This window comes from Sarcophilus harrisii, chromosome 1 (genome assembly GCF_902635505.1).
Source record: "Sarcophilus harrisii chromosome 1, mSarHar1.11, whole genome shotgun sequence".
In the NCBI taxonomy this organism is placed as follows: Eukaryota; Metazoa; Chordata; class Mammalia; order Dasyuromorphia; family Dasyuridae; genus Sarcophilus; species Sarcophilus harrisii.
Genome location: NC_045426.1, coordinates 363736252 through 363756038, shown reverse-complemented (window position 1 = coordinate 363756038; position 19787 = coordinate 363736252). Strand labels below are relative to the sequence as shown.

The following is a 19787-nucleotide window of genomic DNA, read 5'->3' as shown; positions in this document are numbered from 1 at the left end:
AGATGGTTACCCGGTGGCTTTATCTTTTGAGTAGCTTGTTTAAAATATTGATTATGCTACTTCTTGCTTTTTCCATATTTTGATGTACTAAGTACTTAGTTCAAAGGTATATATGTACATCAATAAGTGACTAACTTGAAAGCACCTTTTTTTACTTTAATATTTTTCATACACAGTGATGGTAAAGAACTGAAAAAGAAACACTGAGGATTAAAAAAAAGAATAAGTTTTTCTAAAATTTAAAAATAAATAAATAAAACAATAAAAAAAAAAGAAAAAGAAAACATCTAGTGAGGAAGGTTTGCCACTAGTAATGTCCAAGTGAAGATGTAAAGGCAGAACCTGATCTTATGAATATAGAGAATCTGAATATTATAATGGACAGGGTTTGGGTTGGACTCATCCCACTGTTGCCCACTGTTGTGTGACTTTGAACCCTTTTTGTTCCCCTCACAGTGGCCTGTGGATTGCAATGACCAATTGGATGGCAGTTGTTCATCCTCCCAAGGGAGAGTCCCGTCTCAACAGGTAAGGAACAATCTCTTTAGCTTGGGTCCTTGTCTGGTAGATTCTGCGGGCTCCTGAGTGGACCCCACTGCTGAGGCTGGTTCTCCTAGGGGATATCTCGGCAGACCAGCAAAGCCTTGGTGGACCACCCTTCATCCCTTCATTCTCAACATTCACAGAGTGTGAGTCAGGAGGGGCTTTTGGAATCATGATGAAGCACCTGAAACTCAAGGGGTGGATGATTTGCTCATGTCACAGAACTTGTTTTACAGAAGAACCAAGATCAGAAATAAACCAGGCCTCTTTTACTTCCTCATCTAGTGCCATTGACCCTTCTATTCACTCATCATCTCCCATGGTCAATAAGCTTTTTAAGCTACTCTGTAAGAGCACTATGTAAATTAACCCACATGTATAACCCAGATTAAACTAGTTTCATTCTCAATGATATATATACATATTTATGTATGGGTATGTACACACATACACACACATTTGTTAAGTCATTTTTCAATTATGTCTGACTCTTGATGACCCCATTGGAGTTTTCTTGACAAAGATACTGGTATGGTTTGCCATTTCCTTCTCCAGATCATTTAACAGATGAGGAAACTGAGGCAAACAGGGTGAACTGACTTAACTGGAGTCACACATCCAGAAAAATATTTGAGGCCAGATTTAAACTCACCAAAAGGAGTCTTGCTGACCTCAGGCCCAGAATTCTATCTACTGTGTCATAAATATATATATATATATATATATATATATATATATATATACACACACATGCACACACACACACACAAGTATATACACATATGCATGTATATACACATTTGTATATAAACACATGTGTAAATAAGATTGTATATTTACACACACACGTATGCGTGTGTTGTATATTTGTGTTTGTATACACATATACACATACTTTAATCATACATACTTCCTCATCAGATAGAATATAATTAATTTTCTTGAGGGAAGGAATTCTTTAATTTTTGTCTTTTTTATTCCTATCACCTAATATATTAATGAGCACATTAATAAATGCTTATTAAATTGTTTGATCCTTTCTGTTGAGAGCTCTTGACTTCTAAAATAAGAATATGAGCTTAAAATTGGGGGAACAAGAATCAATTTGGAGATTTTAAGCAAGAGCATATAATGCCAGGGCTAGCTCCTGGAGGGCCTCAGGATCAGTCAGAGTCAGGATCAATCAAAGTCCTTGGTCTTTAGGGGGAGAAGTGAAGGAGGCAGGCAAGCTGCCACTTGGCTTGCCAAAGATGAATCCTGGACTCTGGAGTCCGGAGGCTGAAGCCTTTCTCCTCCTCCTCTTGCTGCAGAGCTACTCTGACCTCTCTCCCTTAGCCCTCCAATCCTTGTCTATGATTACCTCATCACCACACATTCAGCAAGCACTAATGGTGAGGAGAGCCATCACATCACCATCTCATCTAAATATGTGTATATAGAGCCATATCTCACATCAAATAGGTAATTAGCCTTAAGTGCTCTGCAGTCCACCAAAAGGTGGATTCAAGTCCACCTTTTCAGAATTTCAGCCCTCTACAAGAGAGCTCTTTGGGAACAGGCTTACCAGCTAGACCCAGTGAGTGCTTGGTAATAGACATTTAAAATATAATAATCATCATCAAGAGGCAGCTTGGCACAGTAGGTAGAAACCAATCTTGGAGTGGGAAAATAGGGATTCAAACCCTGTCTCTGGTACACAGGCACCATGTGACTCTGGGCAAAGATATTTAAGATCCTGGGGCATGGCTAATATTCTCAAGTTGCTAACAGTTGTGAAGCTGAATAAGTAAAATGGTTTTGAGTGTGTATGTTTATATAAGAGAGAGAGAGAAATCATTTTAGTCATAGAGAAATCTCATAGCCTTTCCTGTTATTCATGACTTATTTGCCCAGTTTTTCAAATTGATAGATTTTCTTGTCAGTTCTAGAAACTTGATTGTTAAATCTTCAGGAGTATCATTTAGAGCCTCAGGAATTGGCAAATGTTACAAATCAGAGCTTGATTTGTTGTTTCATTGATTGTCTAGACCTCAGAAAATAATGGAGAAAATGTTTGTTGAATTTTTTTATTAGTTCTGGAAACTTGATTGTTAAATCTTCAGGGGGGATCATTTAGAACCTCAGAAATTGGCAAATGTTACAAATCCGACTTGATTTGTTGTTTTGTTGATTGTCTCCAGGGGTCCTCAAACTGCAGCCCGCAGGCCAGATGCGGCAGCTGAGGACATTTATCCCCCTCACCCAGGGCTATGAAGTTTCTTTATTTAAAGGCCCACAAAACAAAGATTTTGTTTTTACTATAGTCCGGCCTTCCAACAGTCTGAGGGACAGTGAACTAGCCCCTATTTAAAAAGTTTGAGGACCCCTGGTCTAGACCTTAAAAAAATGGAGAAAATAGTAGTAATGCAGATTAAATTTACAAGTGTGTTATTGTGCATACTTCTTTTTTTTCTTCTGGTGAGCCAGTTAAATATTTTCTGGTTAAACATTGCTGCTTTCCTATTTACCTTCTATTGATTAACCCTTGGGCCTTCTTCTACCCTTAGGAACCACAGAAACCACAGATAGAAGGAGCCTCAGATGCCACCTAACTCAAACAACTCATTTATTAATGAGAAAACTGAGATGATATAATTTCTCTGAGGTTGCATAGGTAATATGAAAGATAGGATTTGAACTCAGGTCCTTTGATTATAAAGTCAACGCTCTTTTCCAAAGAGCTAAGGTGACTACTTATATGACTTAAATACTTAAAGTAGTATATAACAGTGCCAGAATTTGAATCCAGAGCTTCTGATTTTAGACACAATATCCTTGGCCATTACAATTTACTTTCCTGCCCCATTACTTTTTCCCTGAACCCTGCCTACCAGAATACTGAGCAAGGAGAGTGACATGTAAATCCTGGTTGTTCTCTCACCCCAGGTCTGCTCACCTGCATTCAAAAGGCCAGTCATTTTGGACTGAAGGCCAGGGATGAACCTTTTTCTGGGTCTTAGAGAAGAAGCATGGGGATGGGAGTGGGAATTGGATGATGGAAATTCAGGAATGACTCTGCAGGATTTGTGACTGCTTGGGAATTGAAAGGTTTGGGGATGAAATTACCTCATAGCAAGAAATAAGTGGGAAAGAGTTTGTGGGGTTCCCTTTTGGCACATGGAAATTATCACTTGCTAGGTTGCCTTGGCCAGGAGGCACAGACTGAGAGGGTGATAACAATCTTTGAGAAGCTGGCCCAGTCTGCCTCCCTCTAGGAAACTGCTGATTCATTGGAGCCTTAAGATTCCTGAGGCATTGTGTATGCAGTATTTTAAAAGGAGGAGGGAAAAAAAAAAAAGCACAATCGCATTTAAAGGCGAGATTACGAGAAAATCCTACACTTGTGAAGAAACATGGGAAATGGAGAACAAACACATTTCATAGAGATGGAATAAGCCTGCCCTCCATCACACTTTTTTTTTTTTTAAGTCACAGTTGCTTATAGTAACCCATTTACAATGGGTATTATTTTAAATCCAGTTCCTTGTCACAGGGCATATTTTTTGTTTCTGTGGCTAATGATTTTGGGGTTTCTGAGAATTGCTGAGAACTTGGCAAGGATTTTTCTGAAAGTACAGAAAGTACAGGGTGAGCTGAAGAGCTGTAGGAAAGGAGGACTTTATTTAAAAGGCTTGAACGAGATGAGGTGAGATCTTTCAAGACAGTTGTGAAAATCGAGTAAGGCTTCATCTATTTCAAAGTTTGAGTAGGCCTGAAGGACTTTAAGCATCAAGTCAAGGGCATCCTTAAGTTCCCTCCCTGCTATCCCCTAAGGGCATACTTAAATCCCCTTGTTATCCTCCTATGACATCAGTGTCTTTCTGTTAGGTCAAATATGGGCAACTATGTACTTATTGGTCAAGTTCAATTTCTTGGGTAGTTCCCGAGTTTAGAATGTAAGATCCTCAGCCAATAAGGATGAGGGTCAGTGGTGGCAGGGGGTATTTGCGTTAGGGATAAAAAGTGTTGACCCTGCCCCCTACAGTGCTTCCTCCCTTCAATTGTCTGCTCGATGGGTTGGACGCCCGATTCTTGAGAAAGTATAATAAACTTCGCTTTGCTTCTAGATACTTCTCCAGCTTTTTTATTAAATGATCCCTTGCACAAAGCTCTCCCTAGTTCCTTGATCCTATGTCATCAGGCCCTTTTCTGAAGTCATATAGCACCACAGAGTTGTAGTCCTTGCAATGTGATGTCTTTTTTTTTTTTTTAAATTCTCTGATTTTTGCTTCTCTAGCAAGAAAGACAGAATCTCCTCTTAGCATCCCCTTACCACTCACATTCACATGGACATGTCAATCCACAGTTTTGTCCTCCTTTTATTCCATGATTGTCTGTTTTTCCCTTGCAATTAAATTCTAAGAGCATGTTTAGAGCAAAGCTGCTTAAACTGGGTTACAAACCCATATGGAATCACATACTTGAATGTGAGAGGTTATGAAATTACGATGTATTATCACTAAATGTTTGATTTGTATACCTATTTTATAAACTTACATACCCAAGGTTGCATAAAAATTTCTCAGGTAAAAAGGAGCTGTGAGTGGAAAAAGTTTAAAAAGGTTTAGAGACAACAGACTGATTTTATTCATGCAAAATTTTTCAGGTTTATGGACTCAAATTGTTTGATCTTACTCTTTGTCATTGTTTCAGTCCCTTTTCTGATTAAGAATTCTTCCTCTACCATAACTTGTTATGTGAAGCTTTTTTAATGGTGTGACCCAGAATATTCAGGTCATATGTTCAATTTGAACTTATCATAGTATATCATGTCGCATGTAATCTAAACCTAATTTTCACTGAACTGCTTTATATTTCCTCAGCACTTATGGTCAAATTGAAGGTTTTCCACAATTGATTTAGGTTTTTAGTTTTTAACAAAATAGTTTAGATGACTACTGTTTTATAATATAATCTGAGACCTCTAAGTGCTAATCCTCCTTTCGTTTCTATGTGCTTTTCATTATTTCCTTTGAGATTTTAGGTGTTTTGTTCCTTCAAATGAATTATTTTGTCTGACTTTATAAAAACCCACGTTTGATCCTAGGGACAATAGGGAGCCACTGGAGCAAAATGTTCAAACTAGCATTTTAGTAAGATCTCCTTGATAGCTGAGTGATGGGTAAAATAGGGAGAGACATACCAAACAGACCAACCAGGAGCAATAATCTAACTGTGAGGTAAGCCCCTGCACCAGGGTAGTGGCTAATGGGGGAGTATTCTAGATGCTTTGGAGGTATATGAGACAGGATTTGACAACTGATTGAATATTGGGGGAATGAGAATGAAGGAGGAGTTGAAAGTAACATCTGTCTTTCAAGCCATTCACCAGGTGAATGGTGGTGCTCTTGACAGTAATAGGAAAGTTTGAAAGTAGGGTGGGGAGAAATTGCGTTTTGGACTCAGTTTGAGTTTAAGATATCTGTGAGATATTCAGATTGAAATATCTAAAAAACAATAGGAGATGCAAGACTGGAGAGTAGCAGAGAAGTTAGGGATGAACAAATGCATCTGAATAGAGATGATAGTTAAAACCATGGAGCCAAGGGGAATTATGTAGGAGAAGAGATCCCAGAACTGAGCCATGGGGACTTGCTTCAGTATGCATGTATATGCCTCTTCAAACAATTGGTCCTCAGCCTCAACCTCTTCCCATGAACTCTTATCTTTATTGCACCTCAGACATCCAAGAAATAAATACATCTTAGAACTCACCATCATTCATAACTCTTCGATTGCCGTGATCTTAAACTCAGATATTCCCCTTTCTAATGGAGCTTCCAGTCTTCCCATTCCCACCCCAGGCTCATCTCTCCCAAATCCATCTTTCATTCTTATCCCAATTTCTGGTTCCTCCATATCTTTCATGTTTTCTCACTTTGTCATCCCTGCTTTCGTCTTTGTTCCCTTCAAAGTCTTTACCTTATGGTGGACTAGTTCATTTATACTCTATACTCTACTCTTTAGCTCTTTGCCCTTTAATCCTGTCCCTTGCCTACTTATAATCCTGGTGACAATCACTTTTTGAAGTCTAACCTTCTGAACAACCTGAAAAAGTCACATTATCTAGCCATTGAGCCTCATTACAAGTTTGTGTGATGCATTCTCAACTGAGTCTCCATTGCTATATAACAATCCTCTTATTCTTCTCTAATTGATGTAGTCCCAATCTCTAGAGAGGCTGTTAAGAAGCTTTTCTTATCCATTCCTCAGGACATCCACATCCCTTTCCTTTTTTATGTTCTTTTCTTTTATCTTGGTTCTGCTCTTTCTGACTTTCCATTCTTAATCTCCTCTGTTGGATGTCATCTATCTCTTATCCATTAAGTTTACCTCCAAGACTGTCTCAGGCCACATTTCTGTCTTTATTTGCAGCTCTGATGGATTCGTTTGTCATTTCTGCTCAGGTGACCCACAATTCTATATATCCAGTTCTAATTGCTGCTAAACTTCATTCATGTATCATCAGGTGCCTTCTGGCCACCTTCACATAGTTGCTCCAGAGAAATCTCACATTCAATAAAAATGGAGCTAATTATCTTTTTTCTTCAACCCACTCTTTCTTCTAAAATCCCTAGGACATCCCTCTTCTATCAGATATCCAGATTTATATTCTTGAATTTCCTCTTTATCTCTTCACACTTCCTCACTCACCATATCCAATCAGTGGCCACATCTTATCATTTTTTACCTCCAGATAAGGTCATAAACTCTACACTCTGTTCCTTTCACTACTCAAAAGACCACTTTCCTAGGTTAGATTCTCAGCACTGCTTATGCAGGCTATTATAGTAGACTCCTATCTACACTCCACATAGATGCCAATTAATATTCTTTAAAGATAGAATTATAGTTTAGGTTGATTGGTAATGTTACTTTGCTCAAAAATCATTAGTATTTCCCTATTACCCCCTCACCTCTGCCTCATTTGGTATGTATTTGTGTGTACATATACATACACATATGTTTAACATTGGCAGCTGAGTGTCACAGTGAATTGAGTGCTGGATCTGGAATCGGGAAGATTTATCTTTCTGAGTTCAAGACTGGCCTTAGACATTTATTAGCTATGTGACCCTGAGCAAGTCACTTACCCCCGATTGTCTACCAAAAGAAAAATAAGTGTGTGCTAAGTATTGTTTTGTTGAAATTCTAGGCCTCCCACTAGTTATGGCAACCTAAATCACTAGCTTCTCTGAACCCCTTATCTAGTAAAATGGAGATTGTCAGCTACCACTTAAGAGACAGCTGTTGTCATGGAGACTAGGAAGGGCAGCTGAAGCAGGCCCTGACTGGACAAATTCAGAAATTGAAGGTCAAGACCAGGTTACATACAAAGGAGAATACAGATATCTTCAGAATGTTGTGGGTAGCAAATTCACAAGGCTTTTTTCCCCCGAGTTTGAAACTTTCTCATCTCCCTTGGTATTGAACCCCTATACCTGTCTTATGCTTATTGATTCTAGTTTTGATTCTATTTTCTTACTAATTGAAAGAATAGTGATTTTTACTAATCATAAGTGATCTTAAAGACAAGAGAGATCTGGGTTAAATCCTATCTCTGACACTTAATTAATTGTATGACTATGGGAGTCACTTAGCCTCTCTCAGTGTGTGGTATTCTCATCTGTAAAATGGAAATAATAATGTCAATCAGTTAGTAAACATTTATGAAGTATATACTAAATGTCAGGCACTGTGCTCTAGGTATTAGAAACAAAAATAAAAAAAGAAGTAAAAGACTGCCCTCAAGGAGCATACAACCTAAAGAAGGAGATAACATGAAAAGAAATATATGCAAAGAAGAGATATGGGCAGGGTATATAAGAAATAATTAACAGAAGGGAGACAGCCCATCAGTCAACATTTATTAAGTTTCTGCTATGTTACAGGCTCCGTGCTAAGTACTGGAAATACAAAGAGAAGCAAAAGGCAGTGTTTGCCCTCTTAAGAGGGAGACAAAATGCAAACAAATATATACTAAGTAAGCTATACATAGGATAAATAGGAAATAATTAAGAGAAAATGCATTAGAATTAAGAGGTTGGGAAAGAGTTTCTGCAAAAGCTAGAATTTTAGTTGGGATTTAGAAGAAATCATGGAAATCAGTAGTTAGAATAGAGAAGGGACAGCATCCTGAGTATACAGGACAGCCAGAGAAAATACCCTGAGCTAAAATATGGAGTATTTGGTTTATGGAACAGTTAGGAAGTCACTGGATCAAAGAGTCTGTGTTGAATGAGTTCTGGAATGGGATTTGAAATTGGAGGTTACTGACTCTAGACTGAATGCTCTGTCTACTGTATCACCTACTTGCCTGGTCTTTAAGGACTAGAATGCATAAGTGAGCCATAAGAACTAGTCCTAGATTCCAGTGTCTCCTTTTAAAAGAAGCATTGCCTGGGAACTAGTCTCTTTTATCCCTGAACCTTGGGCTCAGGAACCCTAGGTCCAAGTCCTGATTTATTGTTCTTTTGTGACCTTAAAGCTCCCAAGCAGCATCATTGGACCCCTTCCTGTTTAAAGAAGTTTCGGATGTATAATGATGGAGACTGGGGGCATTTGCCTCATTTATGTCATTGGTCCATACACTCCAAAATTTTTATTAGTCGATTTATTCTTCTCTAGTTCATCTTAAAAGTGGGGAATGGATTAAATGACTCTAGATCCATCTAGACTCTGGGAATTTGTATTTTTTCTCTTAAGAAGTTGCTTTCTCTCCAATCACTGATAGAGAATCTCTGAGCTTGGGCAGCTTCCTTTAAGGCATTGTCTTCAAGACTGAAGCTCAGTGTTTGTCTCCATGCCGACAGCTACTGTCAGTGTCCATTCCTCTTCCCAGCCTTCCTTTCCCTCCTCCTTCTGTCCTCTCTACAGGGGCCGGAGGGGACTTAGGGTTTCAGGGAGGAACAAATTAGGTGCTTGTCAAGGTGGCTTCTCATCAAACAGGCTGTCCATTTGCTTGGTACTTGCTGTAGTAATTGGATTTTGGCCCATCCATCCTTCCCACTTCCCTTCTGCCTGGTATGACAGATGCTCCTTGAGACCCAGAAGCTTCCAGCTTCTAATAGGAAGTGCATCCTAATGCATTGTCTGTATAGTTCCCCAAGCCATCCATCATTCTGCTCTCAGGCAAGCCCCTCAGGAAGAACAGGATTCACTGGTCTTATTGCCCATGCTTTCCCTGCCTCCTGCCTATATCTACACTACTGCCAACCCTGAAGCTGCTCTTATATTCCCTCTTCATTTATCTCCCCTTCTCCTTTTTTTGGACCTGCTTGTAATTTCATATTTTAAAGGAACTCTTTGAAAATAACCCTCTCCCAATGCAGGTTGTATTGCTTGTTCTTGCTATAGAACTTACCAATTTAAGAGAATGGCCTGGTTCCCTGAAAGCTTACATGACTTGCACAGGGTCTCAGTCAATATGTGTCAGAGATTGAACCGAACCTAAAGTTCTGGCTAAACCTAAAGTCTGCTGGGTCTGAGGTAAATTCCAAAAACCAAAAAACAAACAAGCAACCACAAAAATAAACCGGAAAACATTCTTCAGAGGTGGGATGCACATTGTACATGTTTTCAGAACTTTTTTTAATCAATTGATAGGTTATATTGATTTTTCCCTCTTTTTCTTTTAAAAAAATTTTAAAAATACAATTTATTGTATAATATGGCTCTGAGAGGAAAAGGGGAAAGGGAAAGATGCTAGAGAAAACTATTTTGATCTAAAAATATAGATATCAATAAAAACTTACTTTTAAAAAAACTTATATAATAAGCAATTATTGAATTGCAATTTCCATCTAAGGCTTTAAAAAAAACACCTAATTTTTAAGGTCCCCAAGGCTATCCTCTTTTTAACCACTAAAACCCACAATGTGTCCTTCTTTTGAACTCCTCTAGTAATTACGTTATTCAGTTTGTTACTAGATTATATAATGTGTCATTATATAATACACATATATATGTAGTACAATAGGATATATATTTGTAATATGTTATATGGCTTATGTACCATGCAATATAATTTATATATTATATTGTATATTACATGTTCATGTTATATATTATATCTATTATGCATATTATGTAGTATATATTGTATATGTTTATATAATATGTGTATGTACATATATATAATAGTAGACACTTGGTGAGTGTTAGCTGAATTTAGTTGGTATAATTCAGCAAACATTTACCAAGTGCCCACTATTATGCAAGGCATTGGGCTAGATACTGAGGATAGTAAGACAATAAATAGAAATAGAAAGGGTTCTTACTCTCAAGAAGGGAGAAAAAAGCACTTGCTATGTGTCAAACACTGTGCTTTACAAGTCTAACTCATTTGATTCTTATAACAGCCTTGGAAGTGGGTGCTGTTATCATTTTATAGTAAAGGAAAAGAGACATACAGAGATTAGAATTCCCCACAACTAAGGTCTGAGACTTGGAGTTTTGCTGACCCCAGATCCAGGACTCTGTTCACTCTGTAAGCTGGCTACTTATAGTAAGACTATAAAAAGCTAACAATCTAGCTAGAGGAGATGCATTTGTATATAGTACTTACACAGACACACACATATGTAGACATAACTATGAATATATGTATATGTACATTTTTTTCTTTATTTATACATACAAAATAGATAAAGAAGTTTGATGGGGGAGGGAGTTCATGGAGACAGAAAAAACATCAGATATTTAATGGTGCTTGAGGTGAGCCTTGAAGGAAGTTAGGTATCGTAAAATGCAGAAGTGAAGAGAGACATTCTAAGTACCAGAGACAGTTCCTGCAGAAAGCATGGAGATGGGGGTGGGAGAAGTAGAGTGACGTTTGTGGATGAGAAGTCTGTATGAAAGTCAATTACCCTGGGAATAAGAAGACAATAATTAAATAGCCCTGACCTCAAGGTTACATTTTATTGGGAGATACAGAATATATGCAAATACTAAATAAACACAACATTTTTTGAGAAGGAAAAAAGCACCAATCAATGAGTTTAAAAAAGCTTCCCATAGGAGGTAGCACCTGAGCTGAGTCTTGGATAGCTAGTGGAACAGCAAATGTAATGATGAGCCTGGAGTCAAAAGACTTGAGTTCAACTCTAGCTTTAAAAACCAGCCCTGAAGTCAGGAGGACCTGAGTTAAAATCTCATCTCAGACACTTAACACTTCCTAGCTGTGTGACTCTGGGCAAAGTCACTTAACCCTAATTGCCTCAGCCAAAAAAAAACAAAAAACAACAAAAGCTTAGTAGCTATGTGAACCTGAGTAAGTCCCTTCACCTCTTTTTGCCTCAGTTTCCTCATCTCTACTCCCTCCCAGGATAGCTGTGAGAATCAAATTAGATAATAATTGTGATGTGATCAGCCCAGTTCCTGGCAGAGGGTAAGGGCTATATAAATGGTACCTGTAATAGTGATGATGATGATGAAGGAAATTAAGAATTCTGAGAGGGGTGGAGAGGCTGGCTATATTCTATGCACAAGAGCACAGTCTGTGCAATTCCATGGAAATGGAGTGATGAAATGCCAAGTTCAGGGAATAGCTAATAGGCCAATTAGTCTGGAACATATAGAGCCTGCAAGCAGAGTAGTTTGAAATAAGTCTGGAAAGACAGGCTGGAGCCTGGTTGTGGAGGACTTTAAATGTCAAACTACGGAGTTTGTATTTTATCCTAGAACACATACAGGCACCTATCTCAAAAGCTTGTTGTCAGGGTGAAATGAGACAATACATTTGTAAAGCCCCATGAAAATGTTAGCTACTATTATTACACTGGTGTTAAAGCTACCTATTCAGAATGGGACTGAGGAAGTGCTTGGTCAGGTGAGCTGGGGATTGATACTGGGAAATTCAAGCTGAGTCAGTCAACAAGGAATTAATTCTGGATGCTGTGCTGAGGGGTTGGAATGCAAAGAAAGGCAAAAATATGGACCCTGCACTCAAGGAGTTCACATTCTGGTTGGTTAATTCAACTTATGGAAGGAACTAGTTCAAATTTATAAGAATAATCTGTTTCCCAAAAGAAAAGTAGGTAAAAACAGGCAGTTTTCAAGGGAAAAAAATCCAAATAATTATTGCAAAAAAAAAAAAATAATAATAATTATTGTGAAAAATGTGGCCCAGATCACTAATAATTCAGGATATTCAAATTTGTTTTAAATTCAATTCCATTTTATTTATTTTGTCTCCTTCCCACTGTACCTCCAACTGAACAAAAAAGAAGAAAAGAAAACCTTTACAACAGATCAATTAATAAACATTTAATTGGAGTAGCTAGGTGGCTCAGTGGATAGAGCCCTGAGGCTTGAAATGAAGAAAAGTTGAGTTCAAATCCATCCTCACACACACTCACAAGCTGTGCGATTGTGGACAAGTCAATTAACTTCTCTTTGCCTTAATCCCTAAAGAAGGATATGGCAAATTACTTCAGTATTTTTGCCAAGAAAACTCCATGGACAGTGTTGCTATGCCATGGTTCATAGGGTTACAGAGAGTCAGGCATGATTGAACAATTGAATAACAACAACGTGCCCAGTACTATGCTAGGAATACATAGTCAAGGAAAGCAAATTCTGGCACTGGCTATATCCAGAAATTATGTCTCTTATTGCACGTGGAGCCCTTTACCTCTCTCTCAGGAGGTTATGTAACATGCTTCATCTTGGGTCTTTAGGAATCACAGGTAACCATTGCATTGATCAGAGTTCTCTCAAGTTTTCTTGATGTGGTTGTTGGGTTTTTGTTTTTGCTTTTTTAATAATGTTGTTATTCTATAAATTGATGTCCTAGTGTTTTTCACTTCACTCTGAATCAGTTCATCCAGGTCTTCCCAGTTTTCTCTCCAAAGCTGTCCATTTTAGATTTCTTATGGTGCAAAGATATTGCAATTTATTAATATGCTATAACTTGTTAAGGCATTCCCTAATAGATGTGGACTTCTTTTTTAGCTTCTATTGTGTTGGTTTGAGGGGTTTTGCTTAGAGTTACTATCCGTATTTTTGTACATATAGATGTTTTTCCTCCTTCATTAGTCTGCTTTAATTATGAGATTTGAATATAGATGAGATCACTGGGCCAAAGAGTATGTATGCCCAGTGTAGTGACTTTTTGGGCATAGCTCCAAATTGCTTTCCAGCATGGCTGGATAAATTAATAATTATACCAACAGTTTATTACTGGGCCACTTTTTCCACAACCCTCAAATAGCTTTCATGCTTGCTGTCTCTCTCTCTTTCTGATTTCTCTGTAGATAGATATAGATATATTTATTTTTTATTGTCTTTGTCAATCAGATGGATGTGAGGCAAGATTTTGTGAGAAATACACTTATTTTCCCCATTTGACAATAAGCTCTTGGAGGGAAAGAATTGATTTTTTGGTTTTGGTTTGTTTTGAGGTAGATTTTTGTCTGTCTTTGTAGCCCTAGCACTCATCAGAGTTGCTGACACACAGTGCTTAATAAATGTTTATTGATTGATTCTGTAGTCTGTAAGGAGTTGGTGAAGATTTTTAAGCAGATGTATTACATGATCAGATTTATGCATAAAAATGTGACTTTGCAGTTGTATGCAGGCTAGATTAAAACAGAGACAGAAAGTAGAAGGTTAAAAAAAAAAAGCCTAATAGGGAGCTATTTCCCATTCAGGAGAAAACAAGGCCAAACTGATATCGGGACAGCCAGCTACCCTGGCAAGATAAGTTCTTGCTCCTCCCTGCCAGTAGTAATGCAGCCGAGATTACAGAGGGCATCCCAGAGGGATGTGTTTTGGCCAAAGCTGCTAATTTTTTTTTGTTCTGAACTCCTTTCATATTGCAGCCAACTGTGATATAGGAATGGACTAGGCTTAGGGAATGGGGTAAAGAGGTGAAAGGCAAAGAGAGATAAGGCAGTGAATATAGATTCCAGACTGTTTTTGAATAACTGTGTGTGTGCTGGTCAGTGGAACAGATTTAAGGCAGCTACATGGCTCAATGGATAGAGGGCTGGGCCTAGAGTCAGGAAAACCTTGATTCAAATCCAGTTTCACACATTTATTAACCTGTAGTGGGCAAGTCACTTAACCACTGTCTGGCTCAGTTTTCTCAAATGTAAAAGGGGCTAATAATAGTACCCACTTCCTAGGATTCTTGAGAAGGTTCAAATGAGATAATATTTTTAAAGTGTTTAGCACAGTACCTGTCACATAATAGGTGCTTAATATATGTTTGTTTCCTTCTTTTTTTCCTAATTGAGGCAGTTAGGCAGTGTGCTGCCTTGGAGACAGAAAGTTTGAATCCCACCTTACTAATTGTATAATCTTGGACATGTCACATAATCTCTCTAAGCCTCAGTTTCCTCATCTGTAAAAAGATGATAATAATAGCATCTACTTCACAGGGTTGTGAAGATCAATTGAGATAATTACATGTTCAGGCCTTTACAAAATTTTAAAAAACAACATAATCCAAAAATGACTTTAGAAATAATTATGAGACTTTCGGGTTTATTTGCTTTTATCATAGACCTCTCTTTTCTGTTGAATTCCACAAACATTTATTGAATGGCTACTTTGTGCAAAGCATTGTGGTAGGAGCTGGAAATATAAAGATGAAAAAAATTACTCAAATATCACCCTCAAGGGTCTTTTAGCCTACTTACTTGTAGGGACATGGCAGTAGGCCCATATAAAATAAATATAATAGAAGGCAAAATCTGATAAGCCACAAAAGAGTTCCAGACTAGATTTTAGAAGCAGCATGAAATAGTGGATAAAGTTTTGGACTTGAATCAGGAAAATTACCTTATATACATTTAGTAACTGCATGACCTCTGGACAAACTACTTTATTGCTGTATTACCTTTGTTAATTTTTCTGTGAAATGTGATAGTCTCAGTGATCTGCAAATTCCTTTCCAGCTCCAAATTATGATTTTACAGAAGAAATATAACAGTGTCAGGATTTGAACTAGAGTCCCAAAACTCCAGATTCAGTACTCCTTCCCTATGGCAAACAAGAATCACTGAGACGCTAGGAAGGATAAAAGAAGGCAAGTAGGTACTCCCTCAATTACAAGCAGGGAGAATGTTATAGCTGACACAACAGAAAATAAGGACGTAGTCATCTATTGAATAAAATCTATAAAGCTTCCATTGTGCACTAATTATTAGGTTTGAAGGGCACTTCTTCCACAGCCTCTGCCCTTGAGGAGCATTTAAGTTAGTTGGGAAACAAAATAAACTACAAAGACACGTGTGAAAAATAACCAGTCACAGGAAGCGTTAAACACTGAATACAGAATGAAGGGGATGGGCCATGGAGAGGGAGAACTGGAATCGTTGGAAAGGACAACTTAATCTTTATGGGTGAGTAGGATTTGAGAGATGCCCCAAATCAGGGCAGCACTCATTTTCCCCATTAGAATATAAACTCCTTGAGGGGAAGAACTGATTTTTTTTTTTTTTTTTTTTTTTTTTTTTTTAACATCCACCATGTTTAGGAGTTGGTTAGACCACAAAGCTATCTTTGCCGGGGCCTGAGTGGGAGTTGGGAAAGCGGTCAGAGTGTGACCATTTTTTGTCACACAGCAACAAGCTGGGCAGGCTGCCAGCCTCAGCCTCTCCTTCACAGTCCAGAATGAATACAAATACAGGCCACATTGGAAACCAAACAAACAAACTTAATTAGCAAAAAGAAAATGTTGTTGGGGGTCAGGGACTGCTTGGGAAGTACAGTTAACTCTGGCTGCAGCCATTGCTTCCACCTCTCCCTAATCTGTTTTAATTAGAGAAAGAAAATAGGAAGCTATTGGGGGCCAAAGGAGTCAGAAGAGCACATTATCCAAAGAAGTTTTCTCTTAGAAAGATACCAGGACTGGTGTTTGCTTGTTGTCACTTCTGGTAGAAATGAAAAAAGTTCAGTGCTTCTAAGTCTTGTTCATAGGACATTCTCCACACATTTTTGCTTGCAAAGGTGTTTGCCTTTGAGTTGAAACCCTTTTCATTGTATGGACGAGGCCCACATATTTTCATTACTTGTCCTCCATACATGTAATGTTGTCCCATTTTCATTTTTGCTTTCTGAAATCCCAGACTTCCTTCAAGTTCCAGTTAAAATCCCGCTTTCTTCAGGAGATTTTTCCCCATCCCTATTGGATTATTTCCATTTTATCTTGCATATAATTTGTTGGTACATATATATTTGCATGTTGTCTCTTCCATTAGATTGTTAGCTCCTGGAGGGCAGGGATTGTATTTTATTTTCCTTTGTATCTTCAATGTTTAGCACATAGTAGGTGCTTAATAATTAAATGTTTATTCACACTGCCTTGTGATGATAGGATGACAGGATTGTAGAGTTAGGCCTAAAAATGTTTAGGCCTAAAAATGTTTCTAAATGTTATCTTATCCAAATCTTCATCATCCCAATTTATGAGTGAAGAAACTGAGTCCAGGATAGGTAAGCTGACTTGGTCACAAAGGTAGTAAATATCAGAACCAGGATTCCCTTTGCCTTCATCCCCCTCTCCCAAATCCAATTCACTTTCTACTTCTTTATATCAGTATAAAGCACTTAGTGAAGTGATTGGCACATAGTAGGTGCTATATAAATGTTAGCCATTATTATGATTGTTAAACACTAGCTTTGTGCCAAGTGATTGGACTCTGGGAGAATGTTGGAGAAGGAGAAAATGGATGGCTCTGGAGAAGAGAGGAAAGAAAAATAACATGAAACAAAACAAGATAAAACAATATTTAATTGTAGGACAGACAAATCCGACACACTGCAAGAATGTCAACATCCCCACCTCATCCTGAACCAGATTAAAATTGGGAAATACTTAACAAATTGGAAAAAAAAATACTCTAGAAAAAAAGTGTTAAAATGTGTTTTAACGTGAAACCTTTAGGGATCCTTATGCATGGTTTAGTAACACACACACTTTTCCCCACCTCTCTCCCCCACTGTTATTTGATTTTTTTTTGGGGGGGGGGGCTGAGGCAATTGGGGTTAAGTGACTTGCCCAGGGGGACACAGCTAGGATGTGTTAAGTGTCTGAGAGAGTCCTCCTGACTCCAGGGCTGGTGCTCTACCCATTGTGTGCTATTTGAATTTGATGCCATTTTTTTTAGTTCAGGAAAGCAAGAGATCTCTGTAGGCTGGTATCATCCATACAGTACCATCCATGGTGGAGATACTGATAGAACCTGGGCCTTGGAATCTCTGGATGTTTTTGATGGGTGGAGGGAAAAAAAAAAGTATTTCTGTATTTTTCTCAAAGTTAAACTAGAGTGGTTTCCTTGGCATGGGGAGTGGGGATGGGGTGGGAGCGGAGAGCATCCAGGAACTGGTAAAAAGCTCTCTCCATTTGCTGAGGTAGACCAGAGCTTGTTTGAACCTGTTCCAATTTTAGAAGTAGTGGGCTATTCTGGGCTTAGTCCCAGAGTGTGTAGATGGCACTTGGGGCATTAGCGTTGGCAGTGAGTAGGCACAAAGGTAAAACACTTCTTGGTAAGAGGAGGTTTTTCCATCTTTGGCTGTGGTGTAGTGGAAAGAGTCCAAAGATTTGAATTTAAATCCTGGCTTACTCTTGAGTTTTGTGACCCCAGGAAGGCCATTTCCTAATCTTGTATTTTGTTTATTAATGTGTAAAATGAAGAGATTATGTGATCTCTATTGTCCCTTCTAACTAGAAAAACTTTGATCTCATGGGCTGATAACCCTGAAGAACTGTCTAAATTATCTTTTTATTTTAGACTTTACCTAATTTTTTTTTCTTGTATCGGAGTGGCTTCTATAAATGTCATTAACTAGGACCTGGCAATATTTTATAATACAAAGATATTTATTATAATGGTATTATCAGAAAAGAAGTTTGACCTGTATAACATCTTTCTTTCTTCTAAGGAGTTCTTAGCTCTTTTGCCCATTATCATATTAACCTTTTGAGAAGAAGGAACAAAAACAACTAGTTATATAGATAAATATGTAGAGGTAAAGTGATTGGCGCTGAGTTAGTCCCTCATTAGAACAAAGTGCCTAATTCCCTTGCCACTGATATAACTATTTCCTATTTCTTTCTCAATCAGGATTACAGTTCAGATACAGGGCTTATTCATATTCAGTTTTGCAGTTTGGGTCTGAAAAACAATTGTTGTTTAGTTATGTCTGACTCTTCACGACCCCAATTGGGGTTTTCTTAGCAGAGATACTGGAATGATTTGCTGCCATTTCTTTCTCCAGTTCATTTTACAGATGATAAAACAAAGGCAAGCAGGATTCAATGATTTGTCCAGGGTCACATAGCTAGGGAGTATTTAAGTCTAAATTTGAACTCAGGAAGATGAGTCTTTCTGCTTTCAGGCCCAGCGCTCTATCCACTGGACCATCCATCATGCTGCCCATAGAGTAATAGTTAGTGTTACTATACAGGGAGCTTTAATAATGTCTGATTATTGCTGTGCTGTGTACTGTTGGTGTCAACCTCAGGTACAAATGGCTCCCTAAAACTGGCATGTTGACTTAGAAAACAACAAATTAACATTATCTCTGTTATATTATATTTTATTTATTTTGTTAAGCATTTCCTGATAATGTTTTAATTTGGTTCTGGCTGTGAGTTTGACACCTCTGCTATATACAACTCAAATAGCTGGTGTTATAACAATGCAGAAAAATGCAATGCTGGCTGGATGTTACAGTATAAGAAACGGTAATAATACTTAGGGGCTAAGATACAGGAAACAATGCCTGGGTGTTAATATACTGCACATAACATTAGTGTTCGAGGGTCAGTAGTCAGTATAGAGGTTACTGTCAGGGAAAATAAATAATGCTTTGGACCTGGGAGTTATGTTCTGGGAGTAGTTACAATAAATTGCTTTAAGGTTAAATGTGCAGAAAGCATTCATAAGGTCTGAATATCTCTGTGTAGAAAACTGCAATAATTCCTGTGTCTCTCTGTGCAATTAAAATAGAACTCAGTTTATACACACCTTTCCAGGAATACTTCTGCTGCGTAACTCAAAGTCCACCTGTTATAAAAAAACTACAAATGTTTTTGGAAAGAGGTAGAGAAGATGAAGGCTCAGTCAACCATTCTTTCTTTTTACTTTTCTCTCTTTCCTTGTTTCTATGTTTCTCTCTTCCTATTCCCTCCCTCCTTCTATTTCTTCCTTTCTTCCTTCCTTTCTTCTCTCCCTCCCTCCTCTTTCCTTCCT

General features: G+C 38.0%; 1 protein-coding gene across 3 annotated transcripts in view; it reads left to right on the top strand.

The window, feature by feature from the left end:
- Positions 1-19787, top strand: part of CTIF (cap binding complex dependent translation initiation factor) — a 476533-nt gene that overhangs the window by 142104 nt on the left and 314642 nt on the right. For all 3 annotated transcript variants that reach the window (XM_012541153.3, XM_003759532.4, XM_031945969.1), the window contains one exon: positions 457-528. In XM_012541153.3, coding sequence (XP_012396607.1) covers positions 457-528 — 72 coding nt within the window. The remainder of the gene's footprint in view (positions 1-456; positions 529-19787) is intronic.